The 25,834-nt window shown below is 44.7% G+C and overlaps 3 protein-coding genes across 4 annotated transcripts; 2 read left to right on the forward strand and 1 right to left on the reverse strand.

The window, feature by feature from the left end:
• Nucleotides 1-2,480: 2,480 nt before the first annotated feature.
• Nucleotides 2,481-13,572, forward strand: exoc1 (exocyst complex component 1). Of its 2 annotated transcripts, XM_079157457.1 has the most exons (19): nucleotides 2,481-2,533; nucleotides 3,445-3,576; nucleotides 3,670-3,800; nucleotides 3,896-4,055; nucleotides 4,997-5,184; nucleotides 5,272-5,499; nucleotides 5,660-5,792; nucleotides 5,941-6,050; nucleotides 7,982-8,131; nucleotides 8,819-8,927; nucleotides 9,561-9,605; nucleotides 9,994-10,157; nucleotides 10,805-10,918; nucleotides 11,066-11,145; nucleotides 11,289-11,517; nucleotides 12,255-12,438; nucleotides 12,526-12,725; nucleotides 12,856-13,050; nucleotides 13,143-13,572. In XM_079157457.1, the coding sequence occupies exons 2-19, from the start codon at nucleotides 3,453-3,455 to the stop codon at nucleotides 13,293-13,295; spliced, it is 2,697 nt and encodes an 898-aa protein (XP_079013583.1). In that variant the 5' UTR covers nucleotides 2,481-2,533; nucleotides 3,445-3,452; the 3' UTR covers nucleotides 13,296-13,572. The 2 variants fall into 2 exon arrangements, with proteins under 2 accessions (XP_079013583.1, XP_079013584.1); XM_079157458.1 differs by lacking the exon at nucleotides 9,561-9,605.
• Nucleotides 13,573-13,788: 216 nt separating this feature from the next.
• cep135 (centrosomal protein 135) lies at nucleotides 13,789-22,285 on the forward strand. Its single transcript, XM_079157298.1, has 26 exons — nucleotides 13,789-13,874; nucleotides 14,407-14,539; nucleotides 14,877-15,067; nucleotides 15,174-15,341; nucleotides 15,462-15,603; nucleotides 15,725-15,809; nucleotides 15,891-16,019; nucleotides 16,189-16,404; nucleotides 16,560-16,625; nucleotides 16,724-16,874; nucleotides 17,223-17,452; nucleotides 17,540-17,695; nucleotides 17,781-17,918; nucleotides 18,146-18,223; nucleotides 18,312-18,463; nucleotides 18,676-18,791; nucleotides 18,885-19,039; nucleotides 19,289-19,344; nucleotides 19,440-19,608; nucleotides 19,688-19,798; nucleotides 19,905-20,090; nucleotides 20,204-20,413; nucleotides 20,676-20,878; nucleotides 21,005-21,109; nucleotides 21,806-21,961; nucleotides 22,196-22,285. The coding sequence occupies exons 2-26, from the start codon at nucleotides 14,427-14,429 to the stop codon at nucleotides 22,215-22,217; spliced, it is 3,504 nt and encodes a 1,167-aa protein (XP_079013424.1). The 5' UTR covers nucleotides 13,789-13,874; nucleotides 14,407-14,426; the 3' UTR covers nucleotides 22,218-22,285.
• Nucleotides 21,962-24,920, reverse strand: chst14 (carbohydrate (N-acetylgalactosamine 4-0) sulfotransferase 14). Its single transcript, XM_079157297.1, has 2 exons — nucleotides 24,556-24,920; nucleotides 21,962-23,859 (listed from the first exon to the last, which is right to left on the reverse strand). Exons 1-2 carry the CDS (start codon nucleotides 24,838-24,840, stop codon nucleotides 23,032-23,034), a joined length of 1,113 nt encoding a protein of 370 aa, XP_079013423.1. The 5' UTR covers nucleotides 24,841-24,920; the 3' UTR covers nucleotides 21,962-23,031.
• Nucleotides 24,921-25,834: the final 914 nt, after the last annotated feature.

The following is a 25,834-nucleotide window of genomic DNA, read 5'->3' on the forward strand; positions in this document are numbered from 1 at the left end:
CTCATACGTTTCTTGAAAATAATTATTTCAGACCAAATCATTATTTTTTTAAATGCAAAAAAAGTGCATCCATCCAACAAAAATAAATGTACGCTTGCTGATTAAACATTAAATATTCATGATTTTCATGTCAGAATCTTGTAAAAATATGTAACTTCATGTTGTTGTGAACATCCATTTTAAAAAAGTCTGTGAAAATCTGTTAAAATCTGTCAAAATGTCCATAAAAATAAAACCTGTCGGCTGGAGTCACTGTACACTCATCCGCTGTTTTCTCTGTCCGTAAAATATAACGTTGTGTGTTTATTTCCATATTAAAGCGATAACTTTAGAGGACACAGATCAATGAGCTTCAATCACATCTGTTCCCGCTACTGGAGCAAAGACAGTGATGCTCAGGGACGTTCATGTCATTTCGCGCCCCGTTAGAAGACACCGCAGAGACCTTCAGCATGGATGTGGACTCGATGTTAATCATCTAAAGAGGATGATGTCTCTGTTTGTGCATGAGTTCACGAGCGCACACGTCACAGGCAGCAATAAACCGTGAAGGTAACCGTGGATGACAGTGAACGCCTCATCCACCAGCTGGGAAATCAAGCGCTGTCTCTGCAGAATGACTTCAACAAGCAGACAGTGAGAACCTGGAGGCGAAGTCGTCGCCTGAGGATTACTCGTGACTTTCTTTTTCCCGCCTCGCTGTGTTGATGTTCCGTCTCCAGAAGCCTCTGTGGGCTTTAACCACAGCTGGTTAATCACTTTTAATGTTTCAGGAAAACATGAACACACTGAAACAACTGACAATAAGTGGAAGTTATTAGTGGAATTATAACTGTAATATGGATTAACGATGCCACCTGGTGGCCTAAAAAGATCATGTATGAATGCAACATGGCTTTTTCAGGCATAACCTCATACATTTAAAAACTCCAAAACTCTGAAAGACAATAGACGACACAGTCTGCCTGCATTTAAGTCGGCCTTACTTACACTGCACATTTGCATCTGTTTGAATCAATTCCTCCAGAAGTCCAAGTCCAATATTGATTAATTGAGGAGGTAAATAAATGCGTACAAAACAAATAGCTTAGATATTCAAACTCTAAAATGTTGTTTGAAAGGTTTATCTGTAACCTTATTCAATGAAAAATATGGTTAATGTTATACTTTGAAGGTGTTAAATATCATTATGTACCAGGTACCTGCACATTATATACTAATACATATATAATATATACTAATAACTTCTGTCCATCTACAGTCTGTATATATATAAACCGATAAATGTATGAAAAATGGAAGTCATAATTTGAGGCCTTGATCAAATCTGAAATAATAACAGTAAGTGTGTATGTGTGTATGTGTGTATGTGTGTGTGTGTATGTGTGTATGAGGTTTTTGTGAACACCAATGCCTTGTATTATGTAGTTTTAATGCGTTAGAATACTTCCTGACTACAGATTGGCTGTCTGGTAATTTGATTAAACACAAATTAATTACTGAATATGTAAAAAGTATAAGCACAAATCTACACCTTAAACTAGATTTTGACACAAGGGCTCAGGGCCTAAAGATCGAGAAAAATAAGCAGTCATTCATTTTAATCCATGTAAATAATAACTAATATATACACTTTTTATATGTTTGTATACAATTATCAAGATACCTCAGGAAACTGGGCGCAGCAACATTGTACTGCCTCTGTGTGTTTTTTAAATTAAATTAAATGTATTGAACACACAGTAAAGAACATATAAGATCTCAAAGAGAATACTTAATACAATATAAACGTTATCAAAATAAATGAAAATATAATTAAAAAAATAAGGGGGATTTATGTGAAATTATTCATAGAAATATAGAAATAAACAGTCATTTCTTCATCGTGACGCATAGACAAGAACAGAGAGACGAGATGTTTCCCCACAAATCTTTGTTGCTATTTGATTAGAGTCATTTGCTACAAATGATAAGAAAAATAGCTTAAAATCATTCATAAAACAAACACAGGAGGGCTTAATGTGTATCCACAACGAGTATGATATTCACCCGTAACAATGATCATATCAAACATGTCAGAAATAGATGAGTTTAAATTCAAATATCAGAAATGTCATTTACCTTAAAGTGTATTTTTATATCTAATCAACACGGCATGAGAAAACATGACAAAAGGTACACTTCAATTACCTTTTAAATATAAATTCTGTAGCCGGGTAAACCTTATGGATTATTTTGAAGTTATTTTATCTGAACTTTAGGGAAATATGTCATTTATTAAATTCAGAATGTGTTTTATCCATAAGAGTCAACGTTTACATATCAGGGACTTTTACAGTACAAACCTGTATCACTATAATCATGAAGTGTTTGAGAACAGCACTGATACATGTGTTATTACCACAGTCTATGGTTATTACTGCCTCTGTGGGTGGATCAGGGCGGATGTTGACACTGTCGCTGTCACGTGACGTCCGAACCCGGAAACGAGAGGGCGGTGCTTCGCAGAGGGCTGTGGGGCTGATAAAACAAGGTAGGCAACACTTATGAATTCATAACGTTACATCTGTCTGTTATAATACTGACGGTGTGCATTTCGATTAAAAATCACAGTAGATTATTGTATTATGTGGTCAAACCTTCGCCTGTTCTGCGTCATGGATGCTAACAGGAAGCTAGCGTAGCTCTCTCGAAGCTAGCAGGAGCGTTAGCATACAGCTAGCTAACAGACACAGATGACAACATTATCCCAGAGAGGCTAAATATTCTTTAAATCACTGTATTCTATTTGTTAAAATGCAAAAACAAAGAGATTTCACGCTGTTTTCACATCCAGACCACATTGGACCAGGTCCAGATCAAACACCACCAGACCTAGACTGGTCCATGTACAATTGTATCCCAGAGAAGTCAGAGACTCAGTTTGTGAAAGATTTATTAACTAAAGTCTATTTGTGAAATTCAAAAAACATGAGATCTCCCAAATGTAGACCGTGTCCTATGTAGTCCAGATTAAGTCTAAGTCTTTTATTTTCATAAATAGAGTTAAGTTTTCACAAATCTAAAACTTTGTTTTAAAGAATCTCTGGCCTCTCTGGGATAATCTGGTTCAGATTTCACCAGTCTAGGTATCGTGGGTTTTGATCTGGACCTGGTCTAATGTGGTCTAGATGTGGGAAAAAAAACTGTGAAATCTCCAATTGTTTGCATGTTTCACTTTCATCTTTCTTAAAGTGAGTTTCCGACAGCGTTAAGGGTTCAAAATATCACATATCGCTTACGAATCAGACGCTAACTTCAGTTTGGTCCTGATACTGAGGAAGGACATGCTATTGAGGCTAAACGCTGTGTAAATCAAACCTAAAGCCAGTGTTTGTGCTCGCTTGATGGATGTGCGTCTCTTACCTTCACAATATTAAACACCTGCTACCTTCTGTACGGCAGCATCCGCCATGACGGCCATCAAGCATGCTCTCCAGAGGGACATCTTCACGCCCAACGACGAGCGTCTCCTCGGCATCGTTAACGTCTGCAAGGCGGGAAAGAAAAAGAAGAACTGCTTCCTGTGTGCGACGGGTAAGAGGAAAAAACAAGTGTGAAGAACTGGTAATGATAACAAGGGAAATATATTCTGAAATATTGTGTTTTTCTTTGTGTTTCTTCCTCCAGTTACCACAGAGAGGCCTGTGCAGGTCAAAGTGGTGAAGGTGAAGAAGTCCGACAAAGGGGACTTTTACAAACGACAGCAGACGTGGGAGCTCCGAGATCTGACAGAAGTAGATGCCAAAGATGCGAGCAAGGTCGGGAGAAATCTCTCGCTGCTTCTTTTTCTTGCCCCCCACTCAGAACCTCGTTCCCCCGCTCATGCTCTCCTCTTCTGACTCTCACTGTTCAGGAAAACCCTGAATTCGACCTCCACTTCGAGAAGGTGTACCGCTGGGTGGCCAGCAGCACGGCCGAGAAGAACTCCTTCATCTCCTGCATTTGGAAGCTGAACCAGCGGTACCTGAGGAAGAAGGTGGAGTTTGTGAATGTCAGTTCTCAGCTGCTGGAAGGTGTGGAAACGCTCCGTCTTTACTGTACCCCCCCCCCCCCCCCCCCCCCACACCTGTGTGAGCGCATGATTTGATTATGATCTTCCTCTTAAACCAATGGTGTGTGTCGGTCGTGTTTGAGGTGTTCTAATGAGTGAGAATCTCTGCTGGATTTTTGTTTTATTTATTTGTTAATCGCACGTTTTTTAAAAAGTATTGGAGCTCTTCTCTGTATCTTGGCTTGTTGGTTTGGCTCTCTGTGTTAAATTCTTCTTTATTCTCGCTTTTCTCTCTGAAACTTTCTCTGGCCAGAACTTCCTAAAGCGGAAGGTTGGTAGGACTTAACTTCCCCCCCTCCTCCTCACTCCTCTCCATTGTTATCTATCTCATGACCTCAACCCCCCCCCCCCCCCCCCCCCCCCATTCTCATTAGAGACTCTCACCTCCTTAAAGCTCCAGCTGTGTGAATTATCTGACGGCATGATTCATGTTTTTCTATAATCATAACACACATTTAGGTCATGTTTACCTCACTTTACGTGTCCATTCCACCTTCAGTTCATATGATTATTCACTGACGTGTGCATTAATGTACTCTGTATATTTTGACCGAAACTTGGAGCTCATATTATTTCTTATTTTTAGTACAGTTAAGTGCAGATGTTTTAAGTTTTTGTACTTTAATTTACAGTCTTTTTTTAATCAAGAACAAACATAAGAAGTGCATTTAGCTGATGGTAGTTATTCCAGATTGCAGGTATACTTCTTCCACCTCTCGCATAAAATGAGTAGCTGCTTTAAAACGTGTTGTTCTTCCCCATCACCGAATGGTTTTTTTGGTCTGTAGTTGTTGTTAGTCGAGGTGTTTTATAAACCCCGGTGTGTTGGAAGATACCAGAATGTGTCTTTGACTTGGCTTCCTGTCTTCAGCGTTGCGTTTCCTTCTCTGTCTGTGGCGTTAGAGTCCGTGCCGAGTGGCGAGAGTCAGAGCGTGGCCGGAGGCGACGAGGACGCCCTGGACGACTACCAGGAACTGAGCACCCGCGAGGAGCAGGACATCGAGAGCATGATGGAGATGTGCGAGTACGCCGTCTCCAACGCCGAGGGTTTCGCCGAGCAGCTCTCCAGGGAGCTGCAGGTCCTCGACGGGGTGAGTGAAGTGAAAGGCGTCGCGATCTGACGGACAGAAATGATTTCATATTAATACCCTCTTTCCCTTTTTTGACCACTTTTCAAGGCCAACATCCAGTCCATCATGGCGTCGGAGAAGCAGGTCAACATCCTGATGCAGCTGCTGGACGAGGCGCTGGGCGAGGTGGACACCATCGAGGGGAAGCTGAGCAGCTACGAGGAGATGCTGCAGAGCGTCAAGGAGCAGATGGACCAGATCTCACAGAGCAACCGCCTCATCCAGATCAGCAACACCAACAACGTCAAACTGCTGGACGAGATCCAGTTCCTCGTGGTTAGGAGCACATTCGAGTTCTGCTGCTGCCTCCGTCTGTGACTGTGTCTGTGTTGTTGTGAGACACAATAACAGATATGAAGCCTTAACAATACACTCATTTAATTGCTGGGTTGTTTTTCTTTCTCTCGCTGCCTGCGTCGTGTCCGTCTTCCTGTAGAACTACATGGACCTGTCAAAGGGACACATCCGAGCCTTACAGGAGGGAGACCTGACCTCCCCTAAAGGCATCGAGGCCTGCATCAACGCCTCCGAGGCGCTCTCCCAGTGCATGAACGTGGCGCTGCGACCCGGTTAGTTTACACATCGCACTTGTCCATCAACTAAATCTTCTGGCGTGGATACAAGCAGATTTATACAGTTTATTTGAACGTTAAATTCTTACAGATGCGGATACGTTTTGGTGAGATTATTAAGTGATGTCTTTTTTTCCTTCCCGAGGCCACGAGAAGCTGATGGCTGTGACGCAGCAGCAGCTCCTGTTCGCCGAGCTGAGGGACACCTTCGCCCGCCGCCTCACCAATCACCTCAACAACGTGTTTGTTCACCAGGTAACAGCAACGCCAGGCTTACTAATTATATATAACGTGTTAAAGAGCATTTAGTGTAGCATTACTCTGATTTCTAAGTTTGCAGCGACATAGAAGATATCCTTTAAGGCTGTATTTGACTGATTTAATGTCCCTGGATCATTAAATATCTACATGAGCATCAATAAACGAGTATGAGGAGGTTACATTTCTCTACTCCGCTGCAAGAGAAACATTTACATATTTTACGAGTTAAGTATTAAATTAGTTAAACTTTGCTCCATCCCGACCAGCTCCAACAGTAAAATGCTGCTTACACACGGTTGCATCAGTATTAATATTAATAGGAATGTCATATGTAATAATATATCGGTTACAAGGGACCTTTTACTGCAGAATGAGTATTTTTAACTTTTTGGTATTTAAAGTACATTTTGTGATAATACTTGCATTGAGCTTTGCTGTCAAACAGGCTGTTTGTGAACTGTTCTGGTTTGTTTTTGGTTGAAATGATTCATTTAGTTGCTCGATTCACAAACGGTTTGCGTGTCTTTCAAGGCCGTTAAACCTGCACGAATAAGACAAAAAGAGACGTGTGATCCTTAAAGCACCCGCGGATTTAAATCAGCTAATGAGCAGCAGATATTTGGTGACATTTTACTCAATAATCTGTCCAACAAAGCAGAGGGAGCAGCTCTTTCACTTTCAGCAGATTCAAGAGTCTCTCTCCTGTTCTCTCTCTCCTGTTCTCTCTCTCCTTTTCTCTCTCTCCTGTTTTCTCTCTCTCTCTCCTGTTCTCTCTCTCCTGTTCTCTCTCTCTCCTGTTCTCTCTCTCCTTTTCTCTCCCTCCTGTTCTCTCCCTCCTGTTCTCTCTCTCTCCTTTTCTCTCCCTCCTGTTCTCTCTCTCTCCTGTTCTCTCCCTCCTGTTCTCTCTCTCCTGTTCTCTCCCTCCTGTTCTCTCTCTCCTGTTCTCTCCCTCCTGTTCTCTCTCTCTCCTTTTCTCTCCCTCCTGTTCTCTCTCTCTCCTGTTCTCTCTCTCCTTTTCTCTCCCTCCTGTTCTCTCCCTCCTGTTCTCTCTCTCCTGTTCTCTCTCTCCTGTTCTCTCTGTTCCCTCCCTCACCCCCGTCACGGACTTCCCGTTTATCTGTGACTCTCTTCCTCTCCTTGTGTCGTTTCCTTCCTGGTTGTGTCCTCCCCTCCTACCCTTGACTCTCCGTGTTGTGCTCACTTTGAATCATCCCACTCTGATCTCTCTCTGTCTCTGTGTGTCAGTTCAACCACTTCAGTCACTTCCAAATGACCATCCCTCAGTTCTATAGGTCCTCCTGTCTGTCGCTTCCAGTGAGTACCCTCACAGCACCACCCCCCCCCCCCCCCCCCCCCCCCCCCCCCCCCCCCCCCCCCCCACCTCCCCCGCATAGTGTTTGACCTCTCACACCTTCACTCCAACTTACACCAGACCTCCCGCCCTCCATCTGCCTAACGCAGCCCATTCTTTATTGCACGGGGTACGTTTTCTAACTACTTAACATCTCTCATTTGATGTCGAAGCTGACGGGGCACCGCTCATCTTCCTCCTCCTCCTCCTCCTCCTCCTCCATCAACAGTCTGCACTCCTCTCAGCCGAGGGCTCTTCTTTGTGTTTTGGTGCCGTCTCATGTCATAAAGTCCTGTGCCTGTCTGCTCTGAGTGCATGTCAGTGGATACCGATGAACATGACGATGAGGGGGAAGAGAGGAGAACGTCAGTGCGGCAGAAAGAGAGTTTGAGTTGAAGTGTTATTTTGTGGTAGTTTGAGGCAACATCCCCCAGATGTTTGTGATGAGTAAATATTCCTGGTGTGCTGAGTGTGTTTGTGGATGGAATGGGACACTAATATTAGGTTTAGTCTACACACTTAACGCCTTCATTGTATTGTATTGCTAACCGTCTGCTGTCGCTCTGTCGTCCAGGGCCACGACCAGAGCTCCACGCTGTCGCAGCACACGGCCGAGCTGAGCCTCCCCAAACACAGCCCCCTCCACCGGGACCTGCTGCGCTACTCCAAGCTCATGGAGTGGCTGAAGAACACCCACCGGGAGAAATACGAGGGCCTGTCGAGGGTCAGTGCTGTTTATCTGGCCACGTAGTTAAAGGAGTGGTAGAGAAACACCTGCACGACGGAATAGAAATGTGAAATAATTACAGAGGGAAAAAAACAGAGAATTTCCGAGATTAAAGTGGTAACTATACGAGTAAAACACAAATATTCTCTGAGAATATATAGTCATAAATTCGCCAGAAAAATACTTTTTCAAAAATGTTTCTAATTTTTTTCCCTGCTACACTTTGATCCGCCTCATCACACCACAGACGCCGCCGCTCACTACGCCTTCAGTTGATGACACAATCAAATTATACTTCGGATTTAGCTACAAAAACATACTCCTAGTTTTAGCCCAGAATCATCATGTTATCATAAGCATCCAAACTTTAAAGAATCTGGAAGAAGAAAAGATAAATACTGATGTGGAAGAGGTTCTAGCTTTCGTGCATCATAACCTACAAAGCAATGGTCGGGTGAAGGATGTCGCCATGTTCGTCACTGTTGCATCTCCTCACTAGTGTTGTGCTCGTGTGCTCGTGGAATTCCCTCCTTCACCAGCGGTGTCTGTGGTGCGATGAGGTTGATCCAACCATGCAAAGTGAAGCATTGTGTTTCCTTAACAAAAGAAACCTCCATTTCTACAAGTCGCTTTCTATAAAAACTTTTAGATCTAAACAAATGTCATCTCCCCTTTTCCTTTTAGACCTACGTTGACTATATGAGCAGATTATACGAACGAGAAATCAAAGACTTCTTTGAGGTCGCCAAGATAAAGATGTCGGGTACCACCAAGGAGGCCAAGGGCAAGTTCGGTAAGAGCCGCAGCGAAGACGCGAAGCACGTCCGTCTTATTGTGCGTTTCAGGATTTTCAAGTAACAACTGTTTTTGTCTCCTTGCTTCTTTTTGTTCGGTACCATGTAGTTTACTCAACAGCAATGAGGATGTCACTTGCACCTCCAGATTATTTTGTCCAGTATTGTTTATTGTCAAGTAATTAGTGTGTAAAGAAGGAAACGAGACCTCAATCTTCTACGTTCTTTTCTGCATCACATCTGTTACCAAAAGCATATTTTGACCAACTTAATGTGTGCCTTGTAAGGTGCTTGAGTCCTGCCTCTTGTTTTACTTTTGAAGGACCTCACATGCTCTGAATTCTCTGCTCTTTTGAATATTTAAAGTCTGAAGAGAGGACTCTATGTCGAGACTTCTAGAAACTCTGCTTCCTGCATTCTGTATCAGCTTTTCCTGCTGAAAACAAACGTAAAAGAAGATTGTTTTCCAAAAAGGTTTTGTCCGAGCTGCTAAGCATAGCTAAGCCACCGCAGTGCACGTCAGCATATATGTAACTGTGTACGTCTTAACATCCAGCCCCCCCCCCATGCTGCATGTGTTGAGCTCTAACCTGTGTCTGTCTCTGATGCCCCGCCTTTCTAACTGGCTGCAGCCACGCTTCCGCGGAAAGAGAGCGCACTCAAACAGGAAACGGAGAGTAAGTACGACCTTTCGGAAACAGAGCTGTTCTACTGTCAATTACTGCCCGCTGCTTCTCACCACCGCCTCACACACCTTTGCTCGGCGCCCTTCGCTAACCCCCGACACACACACAGCACTTTATCAGCCCTGCCACACCGTTACCTCTCCATGCACCTGGTTGGTTTGTGCTACAGCTTCACAGTGCAGCTGAATGCATCATCACATCTTCTGATTCTATGAGAAAAGCCTGATGAAAGCTAACCTTTTTGATATCCATCTTATTTTTTAATTATTTGACTGTAATTTATAGAGTAATAGTGTCATAATTGACTGATTTAAACGGCTGCCGGGGTTTGACTCTCACTCCGACTGAACGCCTGACGTGTGTTGCTGTGCTGCGTTAGGCCTCCACGGCAGCTCTGGAAAGCTGACAGGCTCGACCTCGAGCCTGAACAAGCTGACCGTGCAGGGCTCCAACAGCCGGCGGTCCCAGTCGTCCTCGCTGCTGGACATGGGCAACATGTCCGCCTCCGACCTGGACGTGGCCGACAGGACCAAGTTTGACAAGGTGACAAGATATACACCGATTTATTTCTGTTTAACCAAACTATTCATCTGAGCTCACTACTCACTGTGTGTGTTTCCACTGAAATATAAGAATCCTGCACGTCTGTGGAAACACAATCATGGCTCGAAGTAGAGAGAGAATGCTGTCTTTTGTGCTTTATAACATGAAGCAGCTGAACTTCTTAGATAATTCATTATACAAAAATTGGAATCTACATATTCAACTTTTTCCAAATGTCCACAAGTGTTCCCAATATCGGGGAAAAACACTTGAGGCTCCATGTGTTTATACATAATTAACTATTTATATTTTCACAGAATTTTTGTCACGTGCAAACGTCTTATTTAGGAGAACTTTAAAATGAGACGTAGAAAAGTGTTTTTAATGAAATATAATTTTAAGCTTTTGATTTGGTTGCTTTTCCTGATGGAAGTTTTCCTCACGCTTAATGTGTTCAAGGACCGTCGGAAAAGTTGAAAATCCGACGATAACATCAGTCTTTACATGCTTCTTCCTATGATGAAATGTGTAGTTTTGGCCATTTAAAAAAAAGAAAGAAAATACAGCGGATTAGAAGGTAAAATGTGGAATGCGAATACAACTGTGTACACATGCTGCTCTGTATTAAACGAGCTTCTCTTTTGCAGATATTTGAGCAGGTCCTCAGTGAGCTGGAGCCTCTGTGTCTGGCCGAACAAGACTTCATCAGCAAGTTCTTCAAGCTGCAGCAGCACCCGGCAGTGATGCCCCCCCTCGCTCAGGTGAGTCTTAACCCTTTAACTCTTACCATAGCGCCGTCTATTTGAAGTTTGTGTCGCCTGAAAGCGTGACATAATTCAGAAGTAACGGTTGCAGCGTCATGTTGTGTGTTTTGGATTTGTCATGTTTTGTGTTTCCGGTGTTGACAGCCTGAGACGGAGGAGACCGATGGAAGCACGCCGTCAAGAATGCCTCCGCAGGCTGAACACAGACAGTCTTTGTCCTCAGAGTGAGTAGTTTCACATCGTCAGCTGACAGTTCAAAAAAATAACCCGTCTATTGCTGCCAAAAAACATTATTTATATATCGTCCATGAAATAGCCCCGTCTCCTTGTTTCACCTCTCTTTTTTTATGTATTTTCGTGACTGAAGGAAAGACGTCGTGCGGCTGATGATGAATAAGATCTTTCAGAGCATCGAGACGGAGCTCAACAGTCTCATCGCTCTGGGCGACAAGATCGACAGCTTCAACTCTCTGTACATGCTGGTGAAGATGAGTCACCACGTGTGGACCGCCGAGAACGTCGACCCGGCCTCTTACCTCAGCACGACTCTGGGGAACGTGCTGGTCACTGTCAAGAGGAACTTTGACAAATGCATTGTGAGTAGAGTCCAAAAACTTCTCGTCTTTTAGACAAATAGACAAAGTATGGTTAAAGGGAAAGTTTACCGTATATACGAAGTGGCACGTAGTCGTCGTGATGTCACACGTTGGTTTGTGGACTGATGTTATGAAGAATAAGGTAGCCCCGCCCCTAAAGCATCCCCTGCTTTATGGTCTGTTTGACTCTAAATGGACCATCATTTACTAAATGAATATCATGCTGTATTGAAGAAGACTTGAAACTAGAGATTGAGACCATAAACTCATGTTTACAATGTTTACTGAGGTAATAAATCAAGAGAGAAGTAGAGTCATTTTCTCATAGACTTCTATACAACCAGAGGAGTCGCCCCCTGGTGGTCAGTAGAGATAATGCAGGTTTAACACACGAAGCATCGGCTTCACTCTTCAGAACCGGAGGTTGCCGTCTGGTCTTCTCTCCAATATAACGGGACTATATGGGACTAAAATGTGAAGACGTAGATGCACACATCAGGAAGCATGCAACTATTTTTTTTTTTGGCACTTTTTGCACCACAAGCCCATTATATTGTAGAGAAGACAGACATCTCTACTGCTGATATCTCCAACACTCAAAACATTCTAGATTGATAAAAAGCTCTACAGGTAAGAATATGTATTTTAGATTTTATTTAGTTAAGGGTTTCACTGTCCCTTTCAGGTCTTACACATATCGTACTATGAATTTAATACGACGTGTCTTTGTCTCACAGTCGGCTCAGATCAGACAGATGGAGGAAGTGAAGATCTCTAAGAAAAGCAAAGTCGGCATCCTCCTCTTTGTCACCGGATTCGAGGAGTTTGCCGAGCTGGCTGAGACGATCTTCCGTAACGCCGAGCGCCGAGGCGACCTGGACAAAGCCTACGTCAAACTGATCAGGGCTGTCTTCGTGAATGGTGAGAGCTCTATGTGGTCCGACCTGCTTTAAATTGGCTCTAGACGCTGCAAACAAACTCTTGAATATTGTTTTTTATTTTTTTTAGTGGAGAAGGTCGCCAATGAAAGCCAGAAGACGCCGCGGGACGTTGTGATGATGGAGAACTTCCACCACATCTTTTCCACGCTGTCGCGTCTGAAGATCTCGTGCCTGGAGGCAGAGCGGCGAGAGGCCAAGCACAAATACACGGACCATCTGCAGTCCTACGTGATCAACTCTCTGGGCCAGCCGCTGGAAAAACTCAATGTAAGTCGGGAGTTATATCAAAAGTGTCTTCGCGTTCCCGGTCATGAGTAGATACGCAGGACGCGAGCATTAACAGAGAGGTTGTATTCAATGCATCATAGCTGGTTAACCTGTTATCGCCCTCCTGCAGCATTTCTTCGAAGGGGTCGAGGCCCGCGTGGCTCAGGGCGTTCGCGAGGAGGAGGTGAGCTACCAGCTGGCCTTCAACAAACAAGAGCTGCGTAAAGTTATCAAAGAGTATCCTGGCAAGGAGGTGAAAAAGGGACTCGACAACCTTTACAAGAAGGTGGACAAACATCTGTGTGAGGAAGAAAGTCTGCTACAGGTGAGAAAATAAATAAATAAAAGTGTTGGTGAGGTTAAGCTGCTGGTTGCGATTCCTCGTCCTCTCTGATTCGTGCTGATTCTCTCCGCCAGGTGGTGTGGCACTCCATGCAGGACGAGTTCATCCGTCAGTACAAGCACTTTGAGGACTTGATCGGCAGATGCTACCCTGGATCTGGAATCACCATGGAGTTCACCATCCAGGACATGTTGGAGTACTTCTCCAGCATTGCTCAGTCCCATTAGTCTGGCTGCTATGTGCACTTTTCAAGATTGATTCGCCTCACATTGGCTGATGATACACTAGCTACTCACTAACTATCACGTACTGTTTTTTTTTTTGGAAGATGAACATTTCCTCTGTGTGTGTCAGTGTATTTTAATGAAAGGGATTTGTACACTTGACAGTGGTGCAGATATTTCTGCATCGTGTGTGTGCTTGATTCAACAGATCCGCTCTAAATACTTAATCGTTTGTTATATTTCTTTATGCCATATGTACATAATAAATTTGCTGCTGCCAACCTAATCAATGCTGTGTCCAATATTTGTAGTTATCTCATTGTTATTAAGCACATGACAGCTATTTATTTACACGATTATGGCCTGACTCCGCCCTCCCGGCTGCTCATGCGGACAACGCCGGCTCTCAAAACAAGATGCTCTCCGCTGCGTCTCACTTCCATGGTGACGAATAACAAACCGGAGATCAACGGCGCTCTTTTCAAACCCCTTTACCGCGGAAAACATGTCAACTCAAAAAGAGTTGTTGACTATCAAACTTTAACGGACAATAACATGTGAAACGGTGTCATTCCAAGCTCGGTAAGTTGAGGCTAACTCCTCGAGAGTTGACGTTAGCTAGCTAGCTAATGCGTCAACGGTAGCTTGTTTTAGCTTGAGCTAGCTCATTCGTTAGCTACACAATGCTAATGTTGGCTCATTAGCCTGTAATATAGCTACGTACCGTTAGCCAACACTAGCTAAATACACGGCTAACTGTAGGTTAGCAAGCTGTTAGCCACTTTACGTTACACTTTACAGTTGGTTGTCATTACTGCTTGATAGTCTATTTCTATGTCGTATGCTTTTACATATTTATTTATTTTGTATCCCTTCTTTAAAGCGCTTATTAATAAAACAAAATAAAACATTTTCTGTTATTATATTTCATTGTATATATTGGGCATTTTATATTTGCCTTTAATATTTAATGTTTAATGTTTACTGTTTTATTTACCTGTACCATAATTGCGGGATTAATAAAGTGAGTGTCTATCTATCTTTCTGCCTGTCTTATTGTAAGTATCGTATCTGCCGGTGACTAGGCTAAAGTCGCCGTTTGTTTGTGTTGTAGGTAACGTCAGTGCCACAGCTATGAACAACAACGCAGAGAGGAAATTCGTCAACCTGAGGAAGCATCTGGATCAGCTGGGCTACAGAAACCCTCTGGGAATAGAGTCACTGCCGCTGGTGGAGAAACTATTCAGGTGAGCCTTTAATGTGTCTGCACCTGCTCTCCTTCATAACTTGTAGGGACAGTTTGGATGTTTAGTAGTGTGTTTGTATGAGGTTCTCCTCCACAGTCAGCGTTCTACTACAGTAGATGAGTTTATAGAAACTGACAGGAGAACCAGCACAGGAGCAAAGTGGTGAAAACATTCTAAATATAGCGTTCACTTGAACTGATATAGATTCTTTTAAAATACGTCCGCAGCAGAACATTACTTTGCTGTTCTACACACACTTGAAACTATCCGTTTAATATCAGTCAGTCAGTTACAGATGATGAGATGTTCCTCAGACATGTTCTCCTCTGTGTTACAGTGACCTGGTCCACACAACCGAAAGCCTGCGCAATGCCAAACTGTCAGCAGGGAAAACTGAGAAAGAAACTCGAAACTTTGACGCTCTTCTGGAGCCGTACAGGGCGGAGAATGCCCGAGTGGTCCGGGAGAACAATGAGCTGCACCTCGAGCTTCTCAAGCTGAAGGAGGAGAAGGATCGTGTCAGCAGAGGTAAACTGTGATGTCCATCCTCAGTGTAATCTCAAACATTTTAGTACATCCTTGACACACACACACACACACACAACTGGTTTGACACAACCCTGTCTTGTTCTAGAGCTGAAGACCCACGTCAGAAAACTGGACCACGAGACGTCTGACCTGAAGTTTTTAAATAACCAGTATGTGCACAAAGTCCGCTGCTTGGAGAAGGACAGCAAGGCGAAAGCTGAGCGCATCCAACAGCTGCAGGAGAAGAACATGCAAGCGGTGGTGCAGACGCCAGGTAAAGACAAGAGTCTGACCTCTGCTCTGTGACGACACGCTGAAAGTGACGTCGGTAGATTTTAAAGAGCAACCAAGAATGAAAAGTGAACTAAAGAATGGGATCTTCCTCCTCTCACAGGTGGAAAGAAGCGCAGCATCCCTTTCAGGCGACAGAGGATGCAGATTGATGCGCTCATACCTTCCTCCTTTACATCAGCGTATCCGGCGTCGCAGCCTGATGATCCGTATTTAGCCGACCTGCTGCAGATGGCAGACGGAAGGTCTGTTTTCTTCTTTTGTGATGCCCGAGCTGTGTCATTGGTCACCGCTCGATTTGAAATCTGAGATGTTTGCGTTACTGCTTCAGCGACAGTGTTGAGGTAGTTTTTATTTTATTTGTAGGATTCATGAGCTACAGGAAGACATCATAAAGGTCAAGCTAGACCTGGAGAACGCTCAAGAATTTATAAAACACTTAAACACGCAGGTAAGAAATACATTAAAGCTAGAAGTGTTCGATATTGTGAGTGACGTGTTGAATGTAAACCTGTTTTCTAAACACTTGTAGGTGGAGGAGAGGGACAAAGAGATCGAGCGTATGAACCGAGCACTTCACGGAGGACGACCTCACGATGTGATTTCCCTCGAGGCTCAGAACATCGGCAACGAGAAGCTGATCGCCCATCTTAACCTTCAGGCAAGCGTTCACACAGGAACTTTACCCTGATGTAGAAATGAAGGTTTTTGGGACACACGGTGCTTCAACAGCGGTGAACTCTTGTCTTGAGCCCCGTTCCTCTGGAAGAAAGAGTGGTCCGTCATGGTTGCTGTCTGCTGAGCCTCAGCTGCTGCTTTGTGTTCTACAGATTGAGTACCTGCAGGAGACCAACAGGACTCTGGATCAGAAGCTGGAGGCGCTGCAGCAGAAGAAGAAGGACGCCTCCACCGAAGTGGCCAATCTGTCCATAAAGAACCTGGAGCTGTGTGAAGAGCTGACGCACATAGACGACCTGGCGAAGCGGCTGGAGATGGACAAGGAGCACGTGTTGGAAACTGCCGAAATGGAGCTGCAAGAAACTAAAGTAAGAACACGAGAAAGAAGAACCAAAGACGGCATGTTACATGTTCGTTCTGCCTGTAATATTACTTTACTATTCCCATAAATAATACATAAAATAAAATATAATACATAAAATGTGAATAAGTGAAAACAAACCTCAAACTTTATTCTCAACAGAAAGAAATTCAAAGGCAACAGAAAATCATCGAAGACCTGGAGGACATTATCACAAAGTTAAGATCGGTACGTAGAGTAAAGTACTATATTTCCTTTACTGGAATACTATTTCACTTTTGTACAACATTACTGAGATTCTGCCCCGTGTTGTTGATTGAACCAAGGAGCGTTCCGAAGGAGACTTTGAGAAGGACCGTCTCAGAGAGCAGCTGCTGGATCTCAAAGAGCAGAATGAGAAGATGGAAGGACTCGTGAACTTCCTGGAGGAGGAGAAACTCAGGCTGCAGCACAAAATGGAGAAGATGATGGCAGCTGGTGAGAAGCTGCTGAAACCTTTTCTTAACTGCAGCTTTACGTCTTTGACATTAGTGGAGGGCTGTACCGGAGGTTTTGTTTACATTCAAAGCTTCTATTGAGGTTTTTGAGTTAAGCTTTGAATGTGCCATCATATTTTATGATGTCATCACCCACAAAAAACAACAAATCAAAATCCTCCTTAACTTACAGAAGGTTGAGAACCCCTGGACTATAACACGCAATGTTTCTGTAAGTTTCTCAATAACCTGCTTGGAACGTTGCTTATTCGCCCGCCCGCCCAAACTCGTGATATATTCTATTAATCTAACCCGAAACCCACCCGGCCGGATCTTTACTTGTTCCTAGACAAAGACCTGGTTCTGGAGTTGGAGACCATGCGGGCTAAACACGGCGTTTGTGGACGGGAACGCTCCCCGTCACGGCTGGACGCGTTCGTCAAGAGTCTAGAGGAGGAGAGGGATCACTATCGCCAGGAGGCGGACCGCTACAAAAGAGCCAGAGGGGCCGGTGGTGCGGATTCAAGCCCCAGTCGAAGTCCAGTCAGGGGCAGGAGTCCTTGGTCCAAAGCAACGAGGGTACGACACGGAAAGAAGAACAAAGCATACTATTCTGTCCCTCATAAAACTGATGGATCAAGTCTCTAATGGCGTCATATTTTTCAGGGCGGCGCTGCAGAGACGGAGCTGCTCCGTTTAGTGAAGGAAAGAGATGAGCTGAAGGCCGCTCTGCTGGACTTTGAGAACCACATGGAGGACATCCAGAGCAGTGTGAAGGGCCTCAGCTCCGAGAGAGACCGGTACAAAGCCCTCTTTAAACAAGTGAGTTTTACAAACGTTATTCCACCAGCTGGGCGACTTCTTCTTTAAAGACCTTTTAAGTAACCAAGTGTTGTTGTCGCTTCAGGCTCAAGAGGACTTGAAGCGGTCTTATAGGACGGACGCGTCAGCAGATCTCCTGGAACTGAAGGAGGAGATCAAACGGGCAGAAATCAGAATCCAGCAGACGACCGAAGAAAGAGACGCGCTGATGGAGAGAGTAAAGGTTAACGGGGCGGTCTAGCAGCAATCTAACAGCACCATGAATTACATTTATACAACCACAACAACACAGTTTTCTAAAATCGGTTACTTGAAAACATCTGCAGATAAATTGATAATGAAATCCGTCGTCAGATGCAGCGCTCCTTAACTCAGAGACCACATTGGTGTATTGTAAACTAGTTGTATAACTTGAATGTGTTGAGCCTAACACACAATAACTGTTTACAGGTTACCCAGACTTCAGTTCTCACCGACAGACAGACGGAGGAGAGGAGGACCCTCGACCTGGAGAACGCCGTTAAGAGCGTAAGCCTGGCGGATATTTGAATGAATCTGTTCCAGACGTGTGCTTCCTATCGCATTGTGTGATTTTATTTTATGTTTTTGTGTGAAGTTGGAGCGCGAGAGGCTGAACCTGCTGTCTCAGGTGTGTCTGCTGAAGGAGAACAGGGAGGCCGCTGAGGACGAGCTGAAGGTTCGGTCCGCCGCTCTGGTCCAGAATGCAGAGGAGGTTTCTCATCAGAGGGCCGAGACGAACGCTCTGAGGTTCGTCATAAACATTTTTGGAAGAGGGACGGAGTGAGTGCACATCCAGGCAAAGACTCTCCAATAGAAATACAGCTAGAGCCTAACAAGTGTGCAGAACTCAGACCGTACACAATCAATAAATATCTGCAGTATCCACTGCCACTTAGCTTTTGGCCCCATCATTGCATACCCTGACCTGAAGATGATCGGGGCTTGTTGTCTGTCTGTAGGCTGCTACAGGAGCAGATGGAGCATTCACTGTCAGACACCCAACACAGGCTGTCCGTGAAGGGGAACGAGCTGCACGCTGCCCATCAGCACATCCAGGAACTGGAGGAGACGATAGGTGGATATTTGTGCATGTTATGAGGGTCAGGATGGACCGCCACACTTTATTGGTGTTTGTTTTGTTTGCTTGACCTTCTGTTTTGTCTGACAGGCGAGCTGAGTCAGCGGGGCTCCAAGCACAAGGAGGACCTGTCTGCTCTGCAGAAGTCCATCTCTGCTCTGGACAGAGAGAAGGACGCTCTGCAGGACGAGGTGGATGAAAAGACAGAGAAACTGGTGGCTCTCCAGGAGGATCTGTCTAAAAAGGTAACCACCCCCCTACAACCTCATTAAGATTACACGCTTTGATTAAAGGAGAGCTTCACATTCTTTCCAGGTCTGTCTGAAAACGATACTCGCATGACCCGATGTACAATGAAACATCATTAATCTTGAAACGGTCTCCTCCTAGTGATGAGGGAAGGAATCATTACATAGACTAGTAACTTCTTCAAGGAGGAGGATGAGTTGTGCCTAAAGAGCACTAATGGTGCATCATATTTTGTATTTACACAGGAACAGACCCTTGAAGATGTGAGACTCACAGTCACAAACTTGGACAACTCGCTAGCGTGAGTAACGTGCTCTCAAAGCTTCGCATTGGGTTTTAACGTCACCATGAAATGTGTCCTGCTGTAAATAGTAAGCTGATGTGTTATCCTTGCAGTCAGCTGCAGGGGGCGCTAAACAGCCGCGAGAGGGAGATAGGCAGCCTGAGGAGGCAGCTGGACGCCGGCCACGAGGAGCTGGCCGGACTCAGGAGAGACAAAGAAATCACCGTCAGAGAGAACCGGAGGCTGCAGGACGACCTGGCTACGATGACCAGAGAGAACCAAGTATGTCGTGAGTCATTATATGCCAAGAGAATAAAGAAGGGAACGACCAGGAATCAACACTCCTGTTGCGTTTGTGCAGGCCGTACACGTGGAGATGGAGGAGGCGCTGCACGAGAAGGACGAGCTGAAGTTGAGGGTCCACTCTTACATCTCTGAAGTGTCCAGAATAGAGAAACTGATGGCGACAAAGGCAAGAGGAAACTCTCTCTCTATACAGCAGATACTGTCGTCCTATACACACCCTCTCCTGTCTTGACGGCTGACCCGCTTGGTGTCGACCCCCCCCCCCCCCACAGGAGCAGGACAACAGGGACCTGCTGGAGCGTTTCAGAATGGCCCACTCGGAGGTGGAGGAGCGGGAGCAGAAGTTGCAGCAGGTCGAAGGCCTCAATAGCTCCATCCGCCTGGAGCTGCTCTCCTCAGACACAGAACGCAAACACCTGCGCGATACCGTCGGCCACCAGGGGAGGGAAATCCAACAGGTGAGACGTGGGAGGGTCTAGAACTGTAGAGAGAGATGCTGCTGGATAGTAAAGACATTCAGAGGTGTTAAGTCTTTCTACTGGCGTGTGATAAATGTACCTTTCCCTCAAAGCACACACAGGCCCTGCAGGCGTACGAGGCCCAGGTGTCGTCGCTGGTGCGCGGGATGTCCCGGCTGGAGGAGGAGCTACACAAAACACAGGAGGAGAAGGCGGCTCTCCTCTCTGACCTGGCGTCCGTCAGGGAGCTGTGTGTGAAGCTGGACTCTGGCAAGGAGCTCACTGTACGTCAGCTCACCTCCAGGAGCATGGACCTGGAGAGGGTGAGTCCTGCTACTCTGGCTTTAAGTTACTGTGAGGAACCTTTAACTGATCCTGAACCAGTCTCAGTGTAGTCCTGATCCTCTATCAGACCTCCATCAGTAAAGAGACCATCAGAGAGAAGATGCTCTATTTCTATAGAGTTATTCTTAATGCTTGTCATCGGTGCCACCAGGTCGGATTCTGGTGAGACCAGGTGATTTCTTATCATCTCTTATTAACTCCCTTACTTCTGCTTTCTGTGAATGAAACCGTGTGTTGTAGGTCACAGGAGAACTGGAGGATGTTCGGTCAGAGGCCGAGCTGCTGAAGAAGCAAATGGCCAGCGAGAGGCTGACTGTGCGTAACCTCGAGACTCTTCTCTCCTCCAATCGGCACAAGGAGTTCCAAACCCACCTGACGGCCAGCGAGAGAGAGTCAGAGATGAAGGTCCTCCGTGATAGGCTGACGCTGGCCGACAGCAAAACGTAAACAAACCCAGCATGTTGGCTCGAGCTGTAACACTTGAATAAATGCCCCGTTTGTTGATTATGATGTGTGTGTGTGTGTGTGTGTGTGTGTGTGTGTGTGTGTGTATGTGTGAATGCTCTTAGCGTGGAGCATGCCAGAGAAGTGTCCCAGCTCCGAGGCAGAGTGTCTCAGCTGCAGACGGAGATGGACGTCCTGAAAAGACAGTTGACCAGCGAGCGCTTTGAACGGTGAGCTGCCTCTTCAACTCACACGACGGCACAAAGACCCGAAGTAGATATGTCGGTACGGCCACTACAGGGTATTTTATGTGACTCTACTCGTATACATTTATGCATTTTATAGACTTGTAACACAGTTGATGCAACAAACTAGATTCATTCCCAATATTAGCTGTTAAACGGTATTTTAATACTGGGAACTGTAACTCTCGTCAAAGACACCAGACTTCATTAACAAAAACGTCACAACCACACTGCCCAACATCACAACTATGCCTCTAATGTTTAAAGTTGTGAAGTAGCATCTTCCTCCAGTTACAGAAAATCTCTTATTTACTGTGAACCACGTGTCCTCTTGCAGCTGTATTGTGCAACAATTTCTTGCTACAAAGTTTGGTGAAAATAAAGCTCCTACTTACAGAATATCTGTACACACAGAGCTGAAACTAAGGATTCATTTGACATAAATTAATAACTTTCTTGTCAAATCAGTCAGACCGACAGTCCCAACGATCCTCCACTTCCTGACATATAACACACACAAAATAAACTGCAATTATTCACGACTTTTTAAAAAAAATGACTCAATGACTTTATTGATTATCAAAAGTGTCTTACAGTCATTACATAATACACGTTGTAGTCACAAGGACGTAAGAACAGAAGTACTCTTTAGTGATCGTCTGGTCGTCTCTGCGTCCTCAGTGAACGAGCCGTGCAGGAGATGCGCAGACAGGGATTGTCCTTCTCGTCGCTGCAGAGCTCGCTGTCACTCGACGCCTCCGCCGGTTCCCATCACACGTCCCCAGAGCGCTCCATCCTCCGAACGCTGAACCGCTCCGCCGACAAGTCGGCAGACAAGTAAGGCTTCACACATGAAAATGATTCTGCTGTGGTTTTAGAGCTTGTTGTTTTTGGTTTTGATTTATACAGAAATGTGGGAAATAAACCAAAGTAATCCTTCAAACAGGAAGCACAGCGTTTGAATACAAAAAGAAACGTTGAGTCATAACTGTTTGTATAAATACTTCAGCCTGATTTCATCAACGGCTCTTTGAAAATATTAAAAATAATACATTTTTCTTTTTCTTTCAGAAGCGTGAGCTTCAAGGATTAACGACCAGAGAGACAGACAAGTGGAGGATTTGACGCGTGAGTCAGAAACCACGAGAAGCTTTATGTTTTGTGTCTGGACATGAATTGTGAAGGTCTCCGTGAGTCTCGGCTTTAATTAGCCGCCAGCGACCTTTGTGAAATCATGACTGTGCGAAACATTCAAACACATTTCAGTGTTTACTCCACTGGATGCAAAGTGTCCACTCTTTAAAAACTAGTTCTTTCTGAAATGAATTTAGTCCTCAGCGACTATAACCTCATATTATACGTAGCAAGAAAAGTTCAGCCCTGCGGTTGTGTGTATTACGCTTCATGTTTTTTAATGTTTAAATTATTAAGTTATTCATAAAATAAAGCGATACAAAAATTACAGAAATGTGCATGGCGAAACATGAACTTGTGTTTTATTTCGAGGTAAATAGTTTTAGGAGAGGCGGTGACGTGAAACAAAGAAACACTGAATGCCCACACAAGCTCTCAACCCTTTGACTTCTTCAACGTGAAGATGAAGAAAGAAGCACAATACAACGTTTGGTCTCGCAACCTTATTTACATCATTATTTATATACTGCATTGGTTCTTTTACTGTAACAGTGCACGACAGGAAAACGTTTAAATTGTTTTTTTAATTCTTTGTATTCAGCTGATTTCAAGCTTTAGTGGTTTTGTGGTCAATTTGTTTTGAGGAAACTTCTCAAGTAAAAATGTGTAACAGCGATTAAAACACTAGTTTGTTCCCTAGGAATAATAAAAAATAGTTTTAACAAAAAAGATTCTCTATAAAAAATAATCTCACTATAAAATATGTCGCATTTCTAATGCCGGCAGTGCTCAGTGGTCGTGTTGGGGAGAGGGTAGGCGAAGAGGGAGAAGTCTAGAATGTACTTGGGCAGCAGTTCCCTCAGCAGCTTCTGCGGTAAGCCGCACAGGTAATAGTGCAGCGTCTCCACCGTCACCGGCTTGTACCACGTTTGCCTCTCCGGGAAGCGAACGTGAGGCGGCGCCCCGACGCGCTGCAGCACGAAATCCGAATCCTTCTCCAGGTGCTCGTAGGAGCCGATGAAGTCGTAGGGCACGGCGCAGGGCTGGCACAGGTTGTACACCGGCATCCAGTGCTCGTTCATGCGCTCCGCGTCCTCGTCCAGCAGGTAGCGGACGAACTCGGCGAACGTCACGTCGTCGCCCTTCACGGACGCGTCCTTGGCGCGACTTTTCCGGTATCGCGTCACGATCTCCACGCCGTACTTCTTCTGGTAGGACGCGATCTCTCCGAACTTGTTCCTGTAGGCGGAGAGCAGGCGCTCCATGGGCTCGCGCACGAACATGAACTTGAAGTAGTGCTCGAGGCGGTAGCGGATCTCCTCGGGCTTCAGGGAGGACAGGAACAGCAGGTCGTTGCGGTGGTCCATCTTGATGTTGACGTCCACGCTCTCCAGGGCTCCGTTCAGCACCTTCAGCACCCGCTTCCAGTTGGAGCAGGCCACCTTGGGCACGTAGCAGTAGAGGAAGTGGTAGCGGTCGTTCACCAGGACGTGCTGCAGCAGCGTCTTCCTCTGCAGAGGGCTCAGGGACCAGACGCTGTGGGGCATGTTCTTCTGGCTGCACACGGTCCTGATGGTCCGGTTACGGATCTCCTGGAGGATCTGAGTGGGAACACATGTCGGTGACTCTTAATGCATTCCAGCTATTTTACACATCAGTTTACTAGTCCTGGTTTGTGTTCCTGAGCCTTGTGAAAACCGTTTATTAACAGCAAGTCTCAACTCGGGATGTCATCAAGGTTATGTCATCGTAGGCGTGACAATGTAACAGAAAGCATGCATGCATGCAGGCTGGAGGTGTGGAGTCAGATGTGAGACAGGAGCACTAACAAGTTGCATGATGGGACTACAATTCACGAGTCTTTAACGTTTTTAAAGCCGTCTTTTAGTCCCCAAACATCAAGGAAGTGCAACACTAAATGCTACATTTCTTCAGCCACTAACTAAATGGCTTGTCGAGCCTTTAATCCCACAGTTTGTGCCACAGATCTTGTAAATATTGTGAAACATACATAAAGTCACGAGGCAAATCAAAAATCCACCCATGACAAGAACTCCAGCAGAACTCCACGGTGCTTCTTATTAAAGAAACATTTCTATATAATCTGTGCAACACAACAATTCTGTCTGTATATACTATATATATTTTAGTTATTGTTTAATATTCTTTACTGCTTTATTACTTATTTAGAATACTTGTTTTGATCTTGTTTTTTACTATCCACTATGCTGCTGTAATCCTGTAACTGTCCCCACTGTGGGACTAATAAAGGATATTTACATTATTTTATGTTATACCTGTGAGTCCACGTCCACAGCCGCCGGTCCGAGCTTCCTGAGGTCCACCCTCTTGCCGTTGTTACCCCGAGGATTAGGAGGCGTCTCCATGCTGCTCAGCATTCCTTTCTCTATCATGAGCAGCAGGCCTCCGGACGCGACGATCACCAGGAACGTGAGCACCGACGGCAGCACCGCGGAGCCGCGGCGGACGGAGCCCGAGCTGTTAACGGTCGTCCTGAAGTTTATCACCGAGCCACCTCCGGTCCTCTTCACTCCGTAGTCCTGCCGGCGAGGAAGCATCATCGGTCTCCGGCGTGTCTGTTTATTATTAGCTAACTAACGTCTCTACGTGAGAGAAAACACCGTTGGTTACCTACCACGTACCCATAGTAAACTTCTAAAGTACGTCAAGTATGCTAGCGTAAATGTAGCCATTTCCGGATGAACTTTCAAAATAAAAAGGTTTTCCTGATTTAAACAAATTAAAATATTTACAATTATAAATGTCTGGAGTACGTTACGTGTGTCTACTTCCTATGAATATTTTCTTTCATAGGATTATCTTGCATTTGAGGAATTTGCCTATTTCACTAGATTACGTTTTACAAAGACGTTCGGTTCACTTCCGATTTTGAAGGTTTTCAAAGTAAAACCGTTTTTCCGATTTATACTGATTTAAACAAATTATTTACAGTAGTATTTACATTAAATAAGTCTGGAGTGCGTCACGTGTCTCTACTTACTATGAATATATCATCTCAGAGGAGTATCTTCAATTTGAGGAAACTAATGCCAATTTAACGAGCTATAATACATTTTTAAAAGATACGTTTTCAAAACTTTCAAAATAAAATCCTCCCTGCTACATTCAGTGCACTGGATAAAGCATAAACAACTATTTGGAGTAATATGTAGTACATTCAGTAAAAGTTTTAATTATACTGGCTGCATATTTGCAGAATACGTTTTTGTGATTGTTGTCCTCAACTCCTTTGGGATCCTGAAGTACCCCAATGCCCCCTGGGACATGTAGTTCAGCTAGTATATTCTGTGTGTTCCTCAGCGTTTAGCCGTAATTAAGGACACTCCGATTCCTTTAAGGCCACTGAAGGTGTAGTCGTTTCTATAGTTTTGAGTCTGTAAAGGTTTAACATTACAGTGAAGTAAGATCCTTTTTAAGCACAATCCCATTGTGTAATGTTCTTGTGAGATCCTTCAGAGCCACATCACTACCTGACTCCTCAGTGTGGAGGAGCAGCAGCATCACGACTCATCTCTCATCCACCCATCCACCTCT

Source organism: Pholis gunnellus (assembly GCF_910591455.1).
Source record: "Pholis gunnellus genome assembly, chromosome: 4".
Taxonomy (NCBI): Eukaryota; Metazoa; Chordata; class Actinopteri; order Perciformes; family Pholidae; genus Pholis; species Pholis gunnellus.